The 22,472-nt window shown below is 36.2% G+C and overlaps 1 protein-coding gene across 2 annotated transcripts in view; it reads left to right on the top strand.

The window, feature by feature from the left end:
- LOC130167550 (cGMP-inhibited 3',5'-cyclic phosphodiesterase 3A-like) overlaps nucleotides 1–22,472 on the top strand; it is a 78,295-nt gene that overhangs the window by 27,162 nt on the left and 28,661 nt on the right. Inside the window, exons 2-9 of one of the 2 annotated variants that reach the window (XM_056373858.1) lie at nucleotides 1,497–1,547; nucleotides 7,751–7,996; nucleotides 10,410–10,555; nucleotides 10,693–10,808; nucleotides 10,927–11,170; nucleotides 11,427–11,503; nucleotides 11,869–12,065; nucleotides 12,308–12,445. In XM_056373858.1, the coding sequence (XP_056229833.1) occupies nucleotides 1,497–1,547; nucleotides 7,751–7,996; nucleotides 10,410–10,555; nucleotides 10,693–10,808; nucleotides 10,927–11,170; nucleotides 11,427–11,503; nucleotides 11,869–12,065; nucleotides 12,308–12,445 (1,215 nt within the window). The remainder of the gene's footprint in view (nucleotides 1–1,496; nucleotides 1,548–7,750; nucleotides 7,997–10,409; nucleotides 10,556–10,692; nucleotides 10,809–10,926; nucleotides 11,171–11,426; nucleotides 11,504–11,868; nucleotides 12,066–12,307; nucleotides 12,446–22,472) is intronic. The other variant, XM_056373860.1, reaches the window with a different exon arrangement.

Raw genomic sequence — 22,472 nt, 5'->3', positions numbered from 1 at the left:
GACAACAATTTTTCAAGTTCCGGCTGGGGGACCTTAGGTATGCTTGTTTTGGTTAGTTTGCTACCTACAAATTGGAAGTGTCTCCACAATGTTCTGTTGAGCTTTCACCCTAGGAGGGCGAGTGAAGACAGGAAGCACAAAAATTTGAAAAAATTATGACAGTTTCTCCCTTGTCATGACTCTGGCCCGAAGCCATGGGAAAGTCCTAGGGCAATGATTTTAGGTACCACCCACTATAAGTCAAAATGTGAATGGTTTATTCACCTGCTATTTTCAAAACAAACACAAGCAGCTGTGGGGGCTTCGGGCATTCTGTCCATTCTGTCTGTTGTGAGAAGGTATGCATGATGCATGTCATCCATTTGCTTGGTGTAATTTTGGTCTGGTACAAGACTTGTTCAATACTTGCAAAAAAACCACAATGCACTTCCATTGGCTTTGTTATTTAGTTGCAGTTTTAAATCCAGTGACAGGACGTTAAGAAGGTCACATGCTGGTGATTATTATGTCAACATTTGTTCCTAGTTGTGGTGACAGGCCCTGTTAAGCAAGGAACAAAAATAATTGAATGCAGTGCAGTTTAAAGCTACACTACACAAATTTTTACAATACAAAAATAAACTCATTTTATCTGGCCGTATCGCACAGTGGGGATGCAACAGAAAAAGAACATCCTGCTGATCCTAACTGAGATGCCATAACTTCCAAATTAACTTCTGCTGTCAGATATGATTAACCAGCACAAAGCCATCTCTTCATACATGAAATGATTAATCAAAACTTGTGCAAAAAGCTCAACTTCTTCCGAAAGAGCAGCTGTTAGTTCTCCATTTCATCCCCTCTACACCAGCTGTTACAAACATGAAATGTATGTGGGAGGAGTGTACACTTTATTCTATGTGTCTGAATTCAAACCGTTACCTCTTGCTGACATTTATTGCCACTAGCTGTCTATTACAGCTTTAATTGAACCCTTTTATATTTTGGGAAGTACCCTTGGTGGTCATTTTATCAGTGAAGACTATCAAATTCATCCTTATGTGTCCAGTCTGGGATGTGTTGTGTTTAGTCTAGCTCAGAACAAAGCCTGAAACCAGGCTTTCCAGCTTTGTTAAAGGTGCCATCCAAAAATTTCAAAGCAACCATAAAAGCCCCTCAGAAACTCATCGCCTGTCTGTGAAATGAAATTACACTTTTCTCATATTGAAGAAAAATGAAAAATCATTGCACTGAGAGGAGCACCACAGGGTGGTGTTGGGTGGGGTGTCCGGGGAGCCATAAGCCCATCTGAGCTTGTGATGTGTCCTTTTCTTTTTTCCTCAACGGCCGCACCTGCATTTGTTTCATTGGGTTAACAGAGAGAGGGATGTAGGGAGGCGTAAGTAAAGGAAAGACAAAAGAAGTGAAAGAGGTTCTGTGCTCAGATAGTACTCTACAGAGTCACGGAGTGAGCAGGTTTCTGACAGTAAATTCTGTTTTTATTCTTCTGTCTCCAGATTATGTGCCAGCCAGAATGGGACTACAAGAGAGCTTTGAGCAGATCCCAGGTCAGTGCAGCCAAGAGGGAAAGGGGAGGAAGGATGTGTGTGTTGTGTGAGAGATGTATGTGTTGTCCTTGGCTTATTGCAGTAGAGTAGCACTTTACTTGTTACTGCAGGACATTTTAAAACAACAAATTTTAATTCATTTTTTGAGACAATGAGATGAGAGAACAACATTATAGCATATTTGGCCATAAATGGAAACTGTTTTAAGTGGCTTTATGTAATTCTTTTACCACTAGGGGGCAGAAACACATCACAACAAACTCACAATAGCGTGCATATACATGTTATGACTAGTGGGAATCATCTTCATGCCTACCTGTTAGATTGTTGAATTAAGTCAATTTCACTTTTCTTTTTTGCAGTTCTCTTTGGCTTACTAAATAATGTGATATTATTTAGTCTCTATGCCATTTTTTCTCTATGGGCAGATTGCGAGCAGAGTTAGCCCGTGTGTTACTAGTTGCTGCCTATGGTTTTATAGAAGGCAGCATTGTTTTGGTTTTGGCTTGTCCAGATGATTACAATACCTAATGCCTGAAAAGCTGCTGAAACTTGCACAGATCAGAAAAGTTAGGTGTTGATTTTCAGTAGTATCAGCGATACTAGCAACAGTTTCATTGAATAAATGTTACTATAAAAATATTGGATTATCAGCTGATCTTAGCTTAGTGGTTCTCAGACTATGCTGGTGGAAACCTGTGACTGGGGTAGAGGCTACTGGTAGTAAAAATACAAGAGTGCCTTTATGCTAGCAAACCTGTTCAGATTCAGCAACAACAAACCTACCATCTTAATAGACTTTTAATAAATCAATATGTACCTCAGTTTCCTGTTGTAGAAAGCTCTGTAATGATAATACTCAGGTCTCGTGGCTCGGTTGTCATGCATCACCTGCTATCACCGGAAACACTTGACAAGTGGTAGGCGTAGCATAACTGTGGCCAACTGAGCCCCAAACAACTATGTTATGGTCCATAGATGAGTCACTTTGATCTTTGTCCCAATGCACTGTATCCTAGCAACCAGGTATTTTCAATACAACTGATTTCTGTGTACTGCAGGTCTTCTCATCACCGAACCACTGGTGAACATTTGCCATTGGCAGATGCAGAGGCAGGGGTGGGTGGAGAGGACAGAGGGAGGTTCATGAAACAGCAGAGGAGAGGAGAGCTGAGGAGAGGAGAGTGCGAGGAAGTGTTTGTGGGCTACATTATTGAAATGTCAGTTGCTTTGGATTGAGACTCTTAGCACTGTGACATTTGAACCACAGTTGGAAGGAAGGAAAGTGAGCATAAAGCTATTGTATCATCTATTGGAATCTAGTTTGAGTGGTTGTGTTCAAACTGAACACAAATGATGCAGAGGAGGCACTCAGCAAGTATCATGGGACGCCATCAGGACAATACACATCCTCCTAAACAGGTTCAGTATTTGTTTAATTGGAGACATTCCCCGCTGTCTACATGTGCATGTATGTGCATTTACATGTGCTTTGCTTTGCTTTGCTTTGTGTGTGTGTGTGTGTGTGTGTGTGTGTGTGTGTGTGTGTGTGTGTGTGCGCACATGTGTGCAGAAAAAGGAAAGCCATTTAATCAGTAATGATGAGATGGTTTAAATAGGACAACTTGAAGCAAAGTCTAAATTAAGCTTCTTGATACAGCCTAGTTTTTAGGTCAGTTACACATGTGAGAGACTGGTGTTGAGGAGCAGGAGAGTGACGCCACTGTTGAAAGATTCACTGTCACTATTGTTTTTAGATGGGTGCCATTTGTTGAGCAGCATGTCCTGTAAGGGTGGATGTGGCACCTATATGCATTATATCTGTGTGTTATCACAAGACAACACTATTTATGCATTTTGTATTTTTGCAATCTTCAACTCAAACTGAAAGAACAGTTACATCAATATCTATTGATTATGCATCATTCTAACTCATCGTGAAAATCAGAGGAAGCGAGATTTATTGCAAAAATGACAGTTACAAACAAATGCGGCCATCTTGGCCGCCTCAGCAAACTCCAGTAACAACACATCTCAGCTGGCTTGCAGGCCTGCTAGTCATTATTAACAAATCAATAAATACATTTGTTAAGGATTAATAGCCTCGCAACTGTGAGGCAATCCTGCTGTGCAATCCTGCAACTGTTTTCTATTCTGCAAGCATCCTCCTGTATTCAGAACACGAACTTGGCCTCTGGCATGCTTTGCTGGCTACTACTGCTTCAGCATTCATTCTTAAAGCTGAGAGAGGTGTAAAGGCATTCTACATATTTGATACTTTTTGTCTGTACAATAGGTGTAGTAGTACAGAGACAATGGGCAGACCCACACTGTAGTGCTGTATTTACAGTGTAGATGAGACTGCGGAGGAGCTCAGCTGGCCTGCAAGAGTGAGCTGTTCTCTTTTTCACTTGACTGACCATGGCCTGCCCGTGGACTCAGCTCCTCCGTGTCTATTGCTCCCTTTCTCTCGCTCTATCTCTTTTTTCTCTTTATCTCTCTCTCTCGCTCTGCTTTCACCATCTGCCTTTATGCCTGAACTGGCTACATATCTCCTAAATGCCTCTCAGGAGATAGCTGAGGGGTGGTGGGAGAGAGGGAAAACGGACATAGTGGGAAATAGTAGATACGCAAGAGGAAAAAGAAGAAGACTACAAGAAAAAGGAAACTTGAGGAAAAAATAATAGAGAGAGAGAGGGAGAGAGTAAGGGGGATGCCATTATGTTTCAGAGCCAGTGTCAGCATTGAAAATCTTGTTTGGTATCTGAATCATCACCATTTCTGTTGAATTGGATTAAACTTTAGTTTTGTGATAATGTGCATCCCTATGATAATAGCACAGACATGCATGTGTGCTCAAAGGGAACAGTCACACAGTACGCATGGTTCAGGGATGATAACTGAAAACATAACACAGCATTTTAAACGCATGGGCTGTCTTCACATAATTTTCAAGTGCAGGTTCCCTTTTTCTGTGTGAACTTGCTTATTCAAGCTCCTTGGTAATCACCTTTAATGAAGTAAGAGAAATGATAAAGGAGATTTCCAGTGGTGTAGGATTTAATTCTCTGCTGCTTTCTTACTTTTCATGGCCAAAAAAATATATAATGCAATCTTAATCAATGAATAGTCCAGCAATAACTATTGTAAAGCTGTTTTTGTGGATGCAGTAAAAGTGTGACCACATATTGTATGTATCCATCTAAATGCCTAACACTGGCCTGGAGAGTGATTCAAATCAGTTGTTCTATTCTTAGAGGCTTAATGTACACAGATCTTATTTTACTTATCTGTGTACATCATCACAGAGCAGTGTTTAATATTGTCTTCTGTTACAGTGCACTGCATTTGTTGCGGGTTATGACTCATCTTTCTGTGTGCAGCATGTACTGTATTACCCTGAAAGCCTGACAGACTGATCCCAAGGGGCAACTCTGGTAAATGCATGTCTGTGTGTGTGTGTGTGTGTGTGTGCGTGTGTACACACATCTACGTGCGCCCACTGTTGATTTACTCATTGACCATTGCTCCCCCTGCTGTCTCCTGTGGGCCTTTATGCTGGGAGGAATCGATAACCTTCTCCCTTGCCTTGCCTTTCCACTGTGGCTCTACCAGAACAGCACTTTGTAGCGCTCCATAGCTCAAGTGCTAGTGCACGTTGCACTGAATGCACTTGCAAATTCACATGCACACTGGAGGTTGTTTTTTTTAACTCTAAGTTAAAATGCAAAAATCTGCAAAAATAAATATCAGAAGTATTCTAACAGAGAAAAGTGCCGTAAAAACAGCTGAAACACACACACACACACACACACACACACACACACACACACACACACACACACACACACACATACACACACACACACACACACACACACACACATTCAAGCTCCCTCTATCTCGCTCTCTCCCTGACATTAGCTGAACAGAGTCCATTACTGCCAGGTAATGGGTGAATGTCACAATAGCAGGATGTCATAAAGCTCTGGAGTGGTCTAATGGGTTTTGTTCAGGTTGAGGTGACACATGCACACTCGTTCATGCACACATACAGACATGTGCTCTTCCAGGAAACTATCTTCCTTTGTGCTTGATGCACATTTACTCATCACATCACAGCCCTGAGCCCTGACATGTTTGAAGAGCTAATACAATCTGTTTAAGGAAGCAGATTATGAGAATCACCTGTCACTTTGTTTGAATACAGAGGGGTGGTCCTGCTCTTGTTACCTTTTATGTTCCCCCTTTACACTGACCACTTATCTTTATCTTCTTCTACAAAGATTAAGCTCTACCCCTGGCACAGATATGGATGTGAGCAGGAGAAAAACTGATAGCTTGAGCTAACTGAGGACCACAATAGAGTAGAGTGGGTAAAAGGTGTACAAGTAGAGAACTTCAAGGCTCAGGATATGAAAAACCACTGAATGAAATCGCAACCGAAGTGAAAAAGTTTGGAACAGATACAAGCAGAGTGGCAAAAGGAGAGGTTGCTGCGAGTCGTTAAGCCCAGAGTATTAGCCTCAGGGGACAGGCAGATGGGGGAGTAAAGGCTGATCATGTGTGCTCATTTGCTTCATGAGTTGGCACAGTGGGGAAGAGAAGAGGATGTGGGAGGAGAGTGAGGGTGGAAGATGAGAAAACATCAGGGCAAGTTTGAATGTCTTGATTCAGCTCTCCTATTATTACCTCTAACTAGGAGGTTATGTTTTCACCTGTCTTTTTGTTGGTTTGTTTGTTTGTCAGCCGGATTACACAAAAAGTACTGAACCGATTTGCACCGAACTTGGAAATGGGATGTGGCACGAGCCAAGGAAGAACCCATTATATTTTGGTGCAAATCCGGTTAAAAGGCCAGATCACTGTTCCTAACGCTGTGAGACAGGGCATTCTTTTACACTTTAATGAATTTCTCAGGAAATAATGTTTGGATCTTGATGTAAAAAAAAAAAATAGAGGCATATTTGGAGGGGGTGTTTGGAAAAGGCAACCAGACGCCCTGCAGGACTTTTGGAACCACCTCCAACACCACCTCCTGTAGACTGAGCAGGTTGCTGCATCTCTGTCAGGGTCCTGGCATAAAGTTTGCTTTAAAACCACGTCAACCACACCGAGACACTGCACTGTAACTGATAATAAGGCCTGATTCCAATCTGGCCCCTAGACCCTCCCACTCTGTGACTAAGTGTAACTCTGTGTGGAGTGACACTTGCAGCTGTGTAGGGTTTCTAAATAAAGGTGGAGGGTATAAATACACCGGAAAGCTTCGGGCTGCCCTCACCTTTTACAGCGGAAACAGGAAATTCGTTGTTACCTAAAATATTTTGGAGGATATTGTAGTTCAGTAACTGAGTCTTATGAGACTCATCTTTAAATCTTAATCTTAAATCTTTAAAAACACAATTTAAACAATTATCTTCCTTCGGAATTTTTTTTTCATTGGTTCAGGTCTTCAGTTGCCTTGCACCTTTTCAAGGGAAGTTTGTTAGAACCTTTTTTCAAATTTTTTTTGATTATTAAAAAAAAAAAACACATTTTCCTGATTGCGTCGTTAGGAGATTTGTTAATTTTCATGGACAAATTGTGTCTTTAACTTCCTCCAGACTCATTTATATGGACTGACTTTACTTACTATATGCTAAATTAGCATGCATGCACTTTTACATACTGTACATGAATAATAATTGTGTGTGTATCTGTGTGTGTGTGTGTGTGCGTGTGTGTGTGTGTGGTTTCAGAGTGTGAAGAAATTGATTATAAACTAAAGAGGAGCTGATTAGCACATGCTGACATTAACAGTGGAATCCATTACTGAAACCACACATGGTTGACCTTTGACACAGATGAGCCTTTGGGCTTATCAGTCAATATGTTGAATCGTTGTCAGCTAACTATCGGCAGGAGTGGTTGTAGTTGTAGGATGTCTATTAATTATATTTTCATAGTCAGTACTCCGTACTTACCTATTATGTTCAACCCGAGTAGCTGTCTCCCAACACGCTACATACTACTTATTTTTAACTGTAAGATGTTTGATTTAGTCTCCTACAGTCCAGGGGTACATGTGCTGTCTCTAGTACAAGGGCAACCATACTGTCTTGGTGTGATGTTTGATCACTGCATCATCATTGCATTAGACCAAAGAATGATTATCTGATTGTCTTTCACCGCCCCTCCTTCCCTCTTACATTCTCTTCTAGTCTTCGGGCACCAGTGTGGTAGTGGACATCGCGGTGATGGGTGAGGCCCATGGTTTGATCTCAGACCTGCTGGCAGACCCCTCGCTGCCCCCTAACACCTGCAGCTCTCTGAAGGCCGTCAGCAACCTCCTCAGCACCCAGTTCAGCCTCCAGCCACTGCACCGGCCCCGCATCCCTGCAGACACACACATCTGCTCTGACTCTGAGGAGGGGCCCGAAAAAACAGAGAGACTTGCCATTCCAAAGGTAAAAGTTTGTCTTTCATTAGGTGTTTGAGATACTGTCCAGTGGCTGAATGTCAATTTGAAATTCCAAGGATTAAGGATGCAAACCGGAAATTCACCAGCTACTAGGAACAAGAAAACAACAAAAACAAGAAAAAAAAGTTTATTCTGTCTAATTTTTTGCTTTTTTTTCTTATCTTCACCTCCATGGGCCTTTGGATCATTCACATTAAGCAATTATTCCAACATGTGTGCCATTGATTAGATACCACTATTCAGAGTACTCCATCAAATTAGTATTGAACTCATATAACACCCAGTTTTACAGTGTTATATGAAAGCATTTTTCTGCCTTTTCAAAACCTGGCGCTTATATTACCCAGAGTGCAACTCAACTACTGACAGTTTAGTCAGAGATTTGGATGTGTTAAGCTAGCTAAGCCCCAAGCAGGTAGCCTCAAGCAGAGATGAGGAGCAGGCAACTGAAGTCTGGTAACCTCATTTCTTTCTAACTCTACAGCTCCAGATTCTTTTTCATTTTTAAACTTGCAGTCTTCAGACCCAACCAGAGCAATTCATGAGACTTCACACAGCTCCCTCTGGAGCCCAAAAGGCTTTATACAACTTTTTTCATGTATACAGTAATACTCTCCAAGTCTGGTAAACAGACTTTGATGTGTGAAATCGGTGAAGTTCCCCTTTAAAGTTGAAGAATGTTTCCCAGTTGGAAGCAAACATCACAACCAGTAAAGGAGAATATCTGTGAATGAGAGAAGTTAGATGTGTTGTGTTCATATAACCAGCTGTATCGTTGTTGCCTTTTGCTCTATTCTCGTTGTATGCTGCAGGACATATACAAACACGTATGCCCAGGTATACTTCATCCTGCATACATCACCCCCATTTCTTCCCTCACTCCTGGCGTAGTGTGGGGCTCTAATGTAGCTAACAATGACGCACAGGCTTCCAGGGGGCTTTTTAATGTTTTACAAGACTGGTGCTTCAAAATATATGCAGGCACTTAAGGCTGTAAGGAAACTAAATAAAGCGTGTGATGCAATGCAGGGTAGCCTACCAGGAAAGTGACTAGCAGCTTTAACGCTGCCTGAGTGCACTCAAATGCTCGCCCCATGTAGTGGAACTCGGTGAGATGCTGCCTCATTTCAGCTCATTGGGGATTTGTGAGTCTGCATGTGGCAATGGGTTAAAGTTGGTGATTCAGCTGACTTGTGCTGCCCTGTTGTACGGCTCTGAAGTAAGGACAGAAATAGCAGTTACATAAAGGTAGTCAGAAATGTTGGTGACCTGGGGCCATTTTTTACTCAAGTTTTTGACTTAGACTATATGACAGAGACTTAATGAAAGATCACATGTAGCAATCCATCATAGTGAGCATCATGACTACTTTTATTTTTTTGTCAGCCACATTATTGTTGCATAATAATGTAGAGCAGAGTGTTTCAGACCTGCACTTAAACTATATTACCAACAAAAATAAAATTCACAGTATCAAAAGCAGACACGATGTTCAGAGCATTAACAGCATGTGCCCTTTCTCTCTGTCCTCATATGTCACTCTTTCACACACTATTAGAGGTCTTTGATTAGATTTTTCCTTCACTGTAGGAGAGAAGCAAACCACAAAGGAATGTGAGGTCATGTGTGTGTATCTGTGCATTTGGATGTCAGTGATGCTTGTTTGTGTAGTTGTCTGCCTAAGAAGTGGATAGATAAAGAGAGATTAACATTTTTTTTTATTTCTGTAGTTTGTGAAATTTGAACCTCTGCTGCCCTCTGTATTCTTCTCTCACCATGTGATCTGTGTGTGTGTTTGTGTGCTTTTTTGACAGCGAGAGAGAGAGAGAGAGGGAGGGGGAGAGAGAGAGAGAGAGAGAGAGCGAGAGAGAGAATATTTTAGAAAAACATACCAACTGTACAAAGATACAAGCTGACAAATAACTGAATTTAGCCCATGGCTTTACAACAAAGTTTACAACATTGGATAGATATACACCACAGGGAAAATAGACATGTCTCCTTTCCACTCACTATTCTGTCTTCCATATGCTTATGAAAAAAACAGGAATGAGCTGGAAGAAAAAATATGGCATCTTTCTAGTTTGATGTCTGTACTTTTTTGATGGAGGAGAAAAGGAGGCACAACAATTGCTCTAGAAAATTAGGTCTATTTGCTATTTTAAACATAGGCCTAAGGCTGAAATGTCTAATAAACAGAGCTACAGCCTATGGGACATGACATTGTAATATTTGGAAATCATTAAAATTATATTTTTCAGATTATCAAAAGTTGTGATTATTAAATGTCAGTGGATATGGAGAAATTGAGCAAAAGTGAAAAGACTTTTCTTGTCTCATCCACGTCTGTGAAAGTTCTGTGAATGTGTTTACATGCCTTGTGTGTATCTGCATTACAGCGTCTAAGGCGGAGTCTGCCCCCAGGGTTGCTGAGGAGAATCTCATCAACGTGGACCACAACCACCTCAGCTACAGGGCTGCCCACCATCGAGCCGGGCCCTGTACGCCGAGACCGCTCAGCCAGCATCAAACACACCACAGACAGGTACCGTCATTCACTGACTGACTCACACACTCACTGGAACCAAGAGGAACAAAATAAGATTGAGTTGAAACAAATCAAGATGATGTTACAGAGTTACTGTAACTTATTTATCTGACTGTTTTCTTACATCAAACCAGTGAATCATGGAACAACTCAGTGATGATGACCATCTCGAAGAGCCGCTCCATGTCTGCCTCCTGTGCTGCCTCCGTCACCTCCAACCATCTCTACAGCAAACCACTGGGAAGACCAGGTGTGTGTGTACAAACCTACTTCACACACTGAGTAACAGTTGAGTATACTGAGTAAGGTATTAGAGGTCTTTGTTTACATCACTTTTTTGTTTTAAAATTGAAAACAATCTTTTTCAGGTTTCCCCCCCTCCAACGTATCACCTCTGGGCTCTCCGTGCCCATCTCCTCCCGTCCAGGGCACTCCTGTCTCCAGCCCTACGATAAAGACATGTTCAGTGCAGCTTCCTGAGCCGACTGGGCCACTAACAGAGCGGGATCCTGGCTCTGTGGCCCCGAAGAGCCATCACAGAGCCTTAACTCATAGCCAGAGCGCCCCAAGCTCCACCACCCCTCATTGGCGGCCTCCATCACTCTGCGGCAGGTAACATGCATCCAATCACACATCAGATTACATCTTAAAGATCAAATTCACTAATACTGGAATACGGCTTTGAAAACATCTGTGCCTATACAGTATATATGTGTATGAGTGTACATTTGTGTGGAAATAAGTCACCTCATTAGTCTTTACTGAGAGGACAGGAGCTGTTTCAATAAGCAGACTAGAGAGAATGAACAGGATGGACCAGAGTTTGTTCTTTGAACGTGCCAGTGTTTCTCTGCTCTGTTTCTCTCAGCTGTGGCCGGCCGTTCAACAATCGACTAAACCATGGGGTAGAATCTGTCGACAAAGGAGACAGAATACCCCATCCAGGTAAACAGCAGAGTACAGCCTGCAAGCTCTTGGCTTATATTCAGTATTACACATACCTGTCCACTTCAACTGGAAAACATGATAATAATAAGCATAAACCCAGTCACCTTGAAGGTTTAAAATTGCCTGTTCGATAGAGTGCAGTAAAACCAGTTAAGAAGTTGAAGTTTCTAGTTCAACAGACACATCTGTAAATCTTAATTAAGAAAACAATATGTTTTACAACCATATTCTCCCAGTTTATAATTTGATTCACTCATACTGACCTTCTCCACACTTGTCCTCATTGTAATTTTAAACAGTAACCAGGATAGTTAAATTAAAGTGCATATTTGTAAAATGTAAAATGTAAATGTTCCCCCCAGATGAGCGCGCAGTGGCTTCATCAGACTATGACAGCACCTACGACAGCACCTATGAGACCAACCACAGTGACAGCAGCGACTTTGCACAGAATGAAGAGGAGGGAGAAGTAAGCAAGAAGCCACCTGAAGCAAGGGAAGGGTGCAGGGAGTATCCAACAGAAGGCATTCTTCTTCACCCTCTGCTGCCATCACCAGAGGTAGGTGATCAAAAAGGTTTCATTTGGCATTAAGAAGTCTCTGTTATCTATAGTGAGCTTTAAAATATGCTTCAAGATTCTTTCAAAAAACAAAAAATAAAGATAATGGATTTCTGCACAAGGAAGATGCATTTCTTTCTCCATAAGAGTGAATGAGGAGTTTCAACAATTGAATTTTCACAATGATGTAACCTTTACTTACTGTCACCGCTCCTCTGTCATCCCCAAACCTTACCTGTCAGGATAAACCGATCTTGGCCCTGGAGGCTCTAGTGATGCCAGGCCTGGAGCCTGTGATGAGTCAACTCAACAACTGGAATTTTCCGATTTTCAGTCTAGTGGAGAAGACTGACGGCAAAACAGGCTGCATCCTCAGTCAGGTAAACACTACTTAGTGAGGCTCAAGGGCATAGGTTTAGTCTCAACATTGCAAGGCCCCAACAACCCCGCCACCACTCCAAAACAAAGAGACTGACTTTGTAATGTATTCAACCAAATGGTTTATTAACATATCAGATCTGAATTTACATTCAGGAATACCCATACACAAATGTAATATACAGTATGTCCATGTGTTGAATGTCCATATATGAAATATATGTACATATGAAGTAAAATCATATCTGCATTTAAAGTATAGCCTATATGTAAAAATTACACATTAATCCTGTTAGAAATTGGAACAATATCATAAATTGACATATGATTAGCTTAGAGAAACATGTATTTTAGTAGGTCTGTTTATATTATACACATATGTTACATAGCTATATATCCATCCCAACACCTTTCAGTATATGTTGATGTTATATATGTGAATATAAAAGATAGACACATTTGTTTAAATTTACTAAGAAATTATTTAGAAAATCATATGCAAACACAAAGAATTTTAATAAGCATGTTGTTTTAATAAAGTTGCATTTTACTATGAGTATTTCATATATGTTACAAACGTATATCTTCATATATCCAGAGGATGTATATATATGTCATAATAATATACAGTATCCCCTTAACACATGGTAACATCACTTTTAATATAGGGACATATACTAGGTCATAGTATACTCGGGCATAAAAATGTCATAGTATAGTACGTCATAAAAAACTCAGTTTAGTAGGGCATAAAAAGTGATAGTATGTGAAGGCATAAAAAGTCATAATATAGTAAGTCATAAAAAAGTCATAGTATGGTAAAGCATAAAAAGTTATAGTATAGTATGTCAGTAAAACCGTCATAGTACAAAAAGAAAGAAGAGTCACAATTAACCTATCGGCATGTCTTTGCACTATGGGAGGAAGCCGTAGTACATGGAGGGAACCCACTAAGAGGGAGAGCATGCAAACTCCACACAGAAAGGGCCCAAACTGGAATTCAAACGAAGGGTCTTCACACTGTGAGGTGACAGTTCTACCCTGCCTCCCTATTAAAAAGACATATTATAGTAAGGCATGAAAACAACACAGTATAGTAAGGCATAAAATGTAAAAGTAAAAAGTATTTTTATGCCTTACTATACAATGACGTTTTTTGACATTTTTTGCCTTATTATACTATGATGTTTTTTTTAATCATTTTTATACCTTACTATACTATGTAGGTTGATGCCTTGCCATACTATGACGTTTTTATGGCCTTTTATGCCTTAATATATTATGATGTTTTTTTGAATTTTTTGCCATACTATACTATGACCTTTTTTGACATTTTTATGCCATCCTATAAAATGATGTTTTTTGTCATTTTTATGCCTTTCTATACTATGTAGTTTCATGCCTTGCCATACTATGATGTTTTTATGACCTTTTATGCCTTAATATATTATGATGTTATTTTGAATTTTTTGCCATACTATACTATGACCTTTTTTGACATTTTTATGCCATCCTATAATATGATGTTTTTTGGCCTACTGTACTATGTAGGTTCATGCCTTGCCATACTATGACGTTTTTATGACCTTTTATGCCTTAATATAATATGAAGTTTTTTTGAATTTTTTGCCATACTATACTATAACCTTTTTTGACAATTTTATGCCATCCTATAATATGATTTTTTTTGGCCTACTGTACTATGTAGGTTCATGCCTTGCCATACTATGACGTTTTTATGACCTTTTATGCCTTAATATAATATGAAGTTTTTTTGAATTTTTTGCCATACTATACTATAACCTTTTTTGACAATTTTATGCCATCCTATAATATGATTTTTTTTGGCCTACTGTACTATGTAGGTTCATGCCTTGCCATACTATGACGTTTTTATGACCTTTTGTGCCTTAATATAATATGAAGTTTTTTTGAATTTTTTGCCATACTGTACTATGACCTTTTTTGACATTTTTATGCCATCATATAAAATGATGTTTTTTGTCATTTTTATGCCTTTCTATACTATGTAGTTTCATGCCTTGCCATACTATGATGTTTTTATGACCTTTTATGCCTTAATATATTCTGATGTTTTTTTTGAATTTTTTGCCATACTATACTATGACCTTTTTTGACATTTTTATGCCATCCTATAAAATGATGTTTTTTGGCATATTTATGCCTTACTATACTATGTAGCTTAATTCCTTGCCATACTATGACGTTTTTATGACCTCTTATGCCTTAATATATTATGATGTTTTTTTGAATTTTTTGCCATACTATACTATGACCTTTTTTGATATTTTTATGCCATCCTATAATATGATTTTTTTTGGCCTACTGTAGTATGTAGGTTAATGCCTTGCCATACTATGATGTTTTTATGACCTTTTATGCCTTAATATATTATGATGTTTTTTTGAATTTTTTGCCATACTATACTATGACCTTTTTTGACATTTTTATGCCATCCTATAAAATGATTTTTTTTGGCATATTTATGCCTTACTATACTATGTACTATACTATGACCTTTTTTGACATTTTTATGCCATCATAAAAAATGATGTTTTTTGGCATTTTTTACCTTACTATACTATGTATTTTCATACCTTGCCATACTATGACGTTTTTATGACCTTTTATGCCTTAATATATTATGATTATATTATGATGTTTTTTTGATTTTTTTGCCATACTATACTATGACCTTTTTTGACATTTTTATGCCATCCTCTAAAATGATGTTTTTGGCATATTCATGCCTTACTATACTATGTAGGTTAATGCCTTGCCTACTATGACGTTTTTATGACCTTTTATGCCTTAATATAATATGAAGTTTTTTTTAATTTTTTGCTATACTATACTATGACCTTTTTTGACATTTTTATGCTATCCTATAATATGATGTTTTTTGGCCTACTGTACTATGTTGGTTAATGCCTTGCCATACTATGACGTTTTTATGACCTTTTATGCCTTAATATATTCTGATGTTTTTTTAAATTTTTTGCCATACTATACTATGACCTTTTTTGATATTTTTATGCCATCCTATAATAGGATGTTTTTTGGGCTACTGTACTATGTAGGTTCATGCCTTGCCATACTATGATGTTTTTATGACCTTTTATGCCTTAATATAATATGACGTTTTTTTTCATTTTTTGCCATACTATACTATGACCTTTTTTGACAATTTTATGCCATCCTATAATATGATTTTTTTTGGCCTACTGTACTATGTAGGTTCATGCCTTGCCATACTATGACGTTTTTATGACCTTTTATGCCTTAATATAATATGAAGTTTTTTTGAATTTTTTGCCATACTATACTATAACCTTTTTTGACAATTTTATGCCATCCTATAATATGATTTTTTTTGGCCTACTGTACTATGTAGGTTCATGCCTTGCCATACTATGACGTTTTTATGACCTTTTGTGCCTTAATATAATATGAAGTTTTTTTGAATTTTTTGCCATACTGTACTATGACCTTTTTTGACATTTTTATGCCATCATATAAAATGATGTTTTTTGTCATTTTTATGCCTTTCTATACTATGTAGTTTCATGCCTTGCCATACTATGATGTTTTTATGACCTTTTATGCCTTAATATATTCTGATGTTTTTTTTGAATTTTTTGCCATACTATACTATGACCTTTTTTGACATTTTTATGCCATCCTATAAAATTATGTTTTTTGGCATATTTATGCCTTACTATACTATGTAGCTTAATTCCTTGCCATACTATGACGTTTTTATGACCTCTTATGCCTTAATATATTATGATGTTTTTTTTAATTTTTTGCCATACTATACTATGACCTTTTTTGATATTTTTATGCCATCCTATAATATGATTTTTTTTGGCCTACTGTACTATGTAGGTTCATGCCTTGCCATACTATGACGTTTTTATGACCTTTTATGCCTTAATATATTATGATTTTTTTTGGATTTTTTTGCCATACTATACTATAACCTTTTTTGACAATTTTATGCCATCCTATAATATGATTTTTTTTGGCCTACTGTACTATGTAGGTTCATGCCTTGCCATACTATGACGTTTTTATGACCTTTTGTGCCTTAATATAATATGAAGTTTTTTTGAATTTTTTGCCATACTATACTATGACCTTTTTTGACATTTTTATGCCATCCTATAAAATGATTTTTTTTGGCATATTTATGCCTTACTATACTATGTACTATACTATGACCTTTTTTGACATTTTTATGCCATCATAAAAAATGATGTTTTTTGGAATTTTTTACCTTACTATACTATGTATTTTCATACCTTGCCATACTATGACGTTTTTATGACCTTTTATGCCTTAATATATTATGATTATATTATGATTTTTTTTTGATTTTTTTGCCATACTATACTATGACCTTTTTTGACATTTTTATGCCATCCTCTAAAATGATGTTTTTGGCATATTCATGCCTTACTATACTATGTAGGTTAATGCCTTGCCTACTATGATGTTTTTATGACCTTTTATGCCTTAATATAATATGAAGTTTTTTTTAATTTTTTGCTATACTATACTATGACCTTTTTTGACATTTTTATGCTATCCTATAATATGATGTTTTTTGGCCTACTGTACTATGTTGGTTAATGCCTTGCCATACTATGATGTTTTTATGACCTTTTATGCCTTAATATATTCTGATGTTTTTTTAAATTTTTTGCCATACTATACTATGACCTTTTTTGATATTTTTATGCCATCCTATAATAGGATGTTTTTATGGCTACTGTACTATGTAGGTTCATGCCTTGCCATACTATGATGTTTTTATGACCTTTTATGCCTTAATATAATATGACGTTTTTTTTCATTTTTTGCCATACTATACTATGACCTTTTTTGACATTTTTATGCCATCATATAAAATAATGTTTTTTGGCATATTTATGCCTTACTATACTATGTAGCTTAACTCCTTGCCATACTATGACGTTTTTATGACCTTTTATGCCTTAATATATTATGATGTTTTTTTGAATTTTTTGCCATACTATACTATGACCTTTTTTGACAATTTTATGCCATCCTATAATATGATTTTTTTTGGCCTACTGTACTATGTAGGTTCATGCCTTGCCATACTATGACGTTTTTATGACCTTTTATGCCTTAATATAATATGAAGTTTTTTTGAATTTTTTGCCATACTATACTATAACCTTTTTTGACAATTTTATGCCATCCTATAATATGATTTTTTTTGGCCTACTGTACTATGTAGGTTCATGCCTTGCCATACTATGACGTTTTTATGACCTTTTATGCCTTAATATAATATGAAGTTTTTTTGAATTTTTTGCCATACTATACTATGACCTTTTTTGACAATTTTATGCCATCCTATAATATGATTTTTTTTGGCCTACTGTACTATGTAGGTTCATGCCTTGCCATACTATGACGTTTTTATGACCTTTTGTGCCTTAATATAATATGAAGTTTTTTTGAATTTTTTGCCATACTGTACTATGACCTTTTTTGACATTTTTATGCCATCATATAAAATGATGTTTTTTTTTCATTTTTATGCCTTTCTATACTATGTAGTTTCATGCCTTGCCATACTATGATGTTTTTATGACCTTTTATGCCTTAATATATTCTGATGTTTTTTTTGAATTTTTTGCCATACTATACTATGACCTTTTTTGACATTTTTATGCCATCCTATAAAATGATGTTTTTTGGCATATTTATGCCTTACTATACTATGTAGCTTAATTCCTTGCCATACTATGACGTTTTTATGACCTCTTATGCCTTAATATATTATGATGTTTTTTTGAATTTTTTGCCATACTATACTATGACCTTTTTTGATATTTTTATGCCATCCTATAATATGATTTTTTTTGGCCTACTGTAGTATGTAGGTTAATGCCTTGCCATACTATGATGTTTTTATGACCTTTTATGCCTTAATATATTATGATGTTTTTTTGAATTTTTTGCCATACTATACTATGACCTTTTTTGACATTTTTATGCCATCCTATAAAATGATTTTTTTTGGCATATTTATGCCTTACTATACTATGTACTATACTATGACCTTTTTTGACATTTTTATGCCATCATAAAAAATGATGTTTTTTGGCATTTTTTACCTTACTATACTATGTATTTTCATACCTTGCCATACTATGACGTTTTTATGACCTTTTATGCCTTAATATATTATGATTATATTATGATGTTTTTTTGATTTTTTTGCCATACTATACTATGACCTTTTTTGACATTTTTATGCCATCCTCTAAAATGATGTTTTTGGCATATTCATGCCTTACTATACTATGTAGGTTAATGCCTTGCCTACTATGACGTTTTTATGACCTTTTATGCCTTAATATAATATGAAGTTTTTTTTAATTTTTTGCTATACTATACTATGACCTTTTTTGACATTTTTATGCTATCCTATAATATGATGTTTTTTGGCCTACTGTACTATGTTGGTTAATGCCTTGCCATACTATGACGTTTTTATGACCTTTTATGCCTTAATATATTCTGATGTTTTTTTAAATTTTTTGCCATACTATACTATGACCTTTTTTGATATTTTTATGCCATCCTATAATAGGATGTTTTTTGGCCTACTGTACTATGTAGGTTAATGCCTTGCCATACTATGATGTTTTTATGACCTTTTATGCCTTAATATAATATGACGTTTTTTTTCATTTTTTGCCATACTATACTATGACCTTTTTTGACAATTTTATGCCATCCTATAATATGATTTTTTTTGGCCTACTGTACTATGTTGGTTAATGCCTTGCCATACTATGACGTTTTTATGACCTTTTATGCCTTAATATATTATGATGTTTTTGTGAATTTTTTGCCATACTATACTATGACCTTTTTTGACATTTTTATGCCATCCTATAAAATGATGTTTTTTGGCATATTTATGCCTTACTATACTATGTAGCTTAATTCCGTGCCATACTATGATGTTTTTATGACCTTTTATGCCTTAATATATTATGATGGTTTTTTGAATTTTTTGCCATACTATACTATGAGCTTTTCGACATTTTTATGCCATCCTATAATATGATGTTTTTTGGCCTACTGTACTATGTAGGTTCATGCCTTGCCATACTATGACGTTTTTTTTTAACTTTTATGACTTAATATATTATGATGTTTTTTTGAATTTTTCGCCATACTATGCTATGACCTTTTTTGACATTTTTATGCCATCCTATGAAATGATGTTTTTTGGCATATTTATGCCTTACTATACTATGTAGCTTAATTCCTTGCCATACTAAGACGTTTTTATGACCTTTTATGCCTTAATATAATATGATGTTTTTTTGAATTTTTTGCCATACTATACTATGACCTTTTTTGACATTTTTATGCCATCCTATAATATGATGTTTTTTGGCCTACTGTACTATGTAGGTTCATGCCTTGCCATACTATGATGTTTTTATGACCTTTTATGCCTTAATATATTATGATGTTTTTTTTTATTTTTTTGCCATACTATACTATGACCTTTTTTGACATTTTTATGCCATCCTATAAAATTATGTTTTTTGTCATTTTTATTCCTTACTATACTGTGTAGGTTAATGCCTTGCCATACTATGACGTTTTTATGACCTTTTATGCCATAATATATTATGATGTTTTTTTGAATTTTTTGCCATACTATACTATGACATTTTTTGACATTTTTATGCCATCCTGTAAAATGATGTTTTTTGGCCTACTGTACTATGTAGGTTCATGCCTTGCCATACTATGACGTTTTTATGACCTTTTATGGCTTAATATATTGTGATGTTTTTTTGGCTTTATATGCTATGACATCTTTAAACTTCACTATCATGACAACAAATGTTAAGCTGGCATGGTAGTCGAGTGGTTAGACCAATTACCTTTCATTCCATAGGTTGTTGGTTCGAATCTAAGTTGGCACCAATGTGTGTATAGGTTGCATGACATCTCACTCTATTATGGTTACCTTACCAGTACTGTGATACTTTGACGTCTTTATGACATCATATATTATGATGTTTTTTTAAATTTTTTGCCATACTACACTATGACCTTTTTTGACATTTTTATGCCATCCTATAATATGATTTTTTTTGGCCTACTGTACTATGTAGGTTCATGCCTTGCCATACTATGACGTTTTTATGACCTTTTATGCCATAATATATTATGATGTTTTTTTGAATTTTTTGCCATACTATACTATGACATTTTTTGACATTTTTATGCCATCCTGTAAAATGATGTTTTTTGGCCTACTGTACTATGTAGGTTCATGCCTTGCCATACTATGACGTTTTTATGACCTTTTATGGCCTAATATATTGTGATGTTTTTTTGGCTTTATATGCTATGACATCTTTAAACTTCACTATCATGACAACAAATGTTGAGCTGGCATGGTAGTCGAGTGGTTAGACCAATTACCTTTCATTCCATAGGTTGTGTGTTCGAATCTAAGTTGGCAACAGTGTGTGTATAGGATGCATGACATCTCGTTTTATTATGTGATACTTTGACGTCTTTATGACATCCTATATTATGATGTTTTTCTAAATTTTTTGCCATACTATACTATGACCTTTTTTGCCACTTTTTGCTTGACTGTACTGTGACGTTTTATGCCTTACTATACTATCACGTTTTGGAAGTTTTATGCCTTACTATACGATCACGTCTTATGGATGTATATGCTATGACATCTTTAAACTTCACTATCATGACAACAAATGTTAAGCTGGCATGGTAGTCGAGTGGTTAGACCAATTACCTTTCATTCCATAGGTTGTTGGTTCGAATCTAAGTTGGCACCAATGTGTGTATAGGTTGCATGACATCTCACTCTATTATGGTTACCTTACCAGTACTGTGATACTTTGACCTCTTTATGACATCATATATTATGATGTTTTTTTAAATTTTTTGCCATACTACACTATGACCTTTTTTGACATTTTTATGCCATCCTATAATATGATTTTTTTGGCCTACTGTACTATGTAGGTTAATGCCTTGCCATACTATGACGTTTTTATGACCTTTTATGCCTTAATATAATATGATGTTTTTTTTAATTTTTTGCCATACTATACTATGACCTTTTTTGACATTTTTATGCCATCCTATAATATGATTTTTTTTGGCCTACTGTACTATGTAGGTTCATGCCTTGCCATACTATGACGTTTTTATGACCTTTTATGCCTTAATATATTATGATGTTATTTTGAATTTTTTGCCATACTATGCTATGACCTTTTTTGACATTTTTATGCCATCCTATAAAATTATGTTTTTTGGCATATTTATGCCTTACTATACTATGTAGCTTAACTCCTTGCCATACTATGACGTTTTTATGACCTTTTATGCCTTAATATAATATGATGTTTTTTTGAATTTTTTGCCATACTATACTATAACCTTTTTTGACAATTTTATGCCATCCTATAATATGATTTTTTTGGCCTACTGTACTATGTAGGTTCATGCCTTGCCATACTATGACGTTTTTATGACCTTTTATGCCTTAATATAATATGAAGTTTTTTTGAATTTTTTGCCATACTATACTATGACCTTTTTTGACATTTTTATGCCATCATATAAAATGATGTTTTTTGTCATTTTTATGCCTTTCTATACTATGTAGTTTCATGCCCTGCCATACTATGATGTTTTTATGACCTTTTATGCCTTAATATATTCTGATGTTTTTTTTTTTATTTTTTGCCATACTATACTATGACCTTTTTTGACATTTTTATGCCATCCTATAAAATGATGTTTTTTGGCATATTTATGCCTTACTATACTATGTAGCTTAATTCCTTGCCATACTATGACGTTTTTATGACCTTTTATGCCTTAATATATTATGATTTTTTTTGGCCTACTGTAGTATGTAGGTTCATGCCTTGCCATACTATGATGTTT

The sequence above is a fragment of the Seriola aureovittata genome, chromosome 4 (assembly GCF_021018895.1).
Source record: "Seriola aureovittata isolate HTS-2021-v1 ecotype China chromosome 4, ASM2101889v1, whole genome shotgun sequence".
In the NCBI taxonomy this organism is placed as follows: Eukaryota; Metazoa; Chordata; class Actinopteri; order Carangiformes; family Carangidae; genus Seriola; species Seriola aureovittata.
Note: the sequence above shows the minus strand (reverse complement) of the source record. Positions and strands in the feature narration are given on the sequence as shown.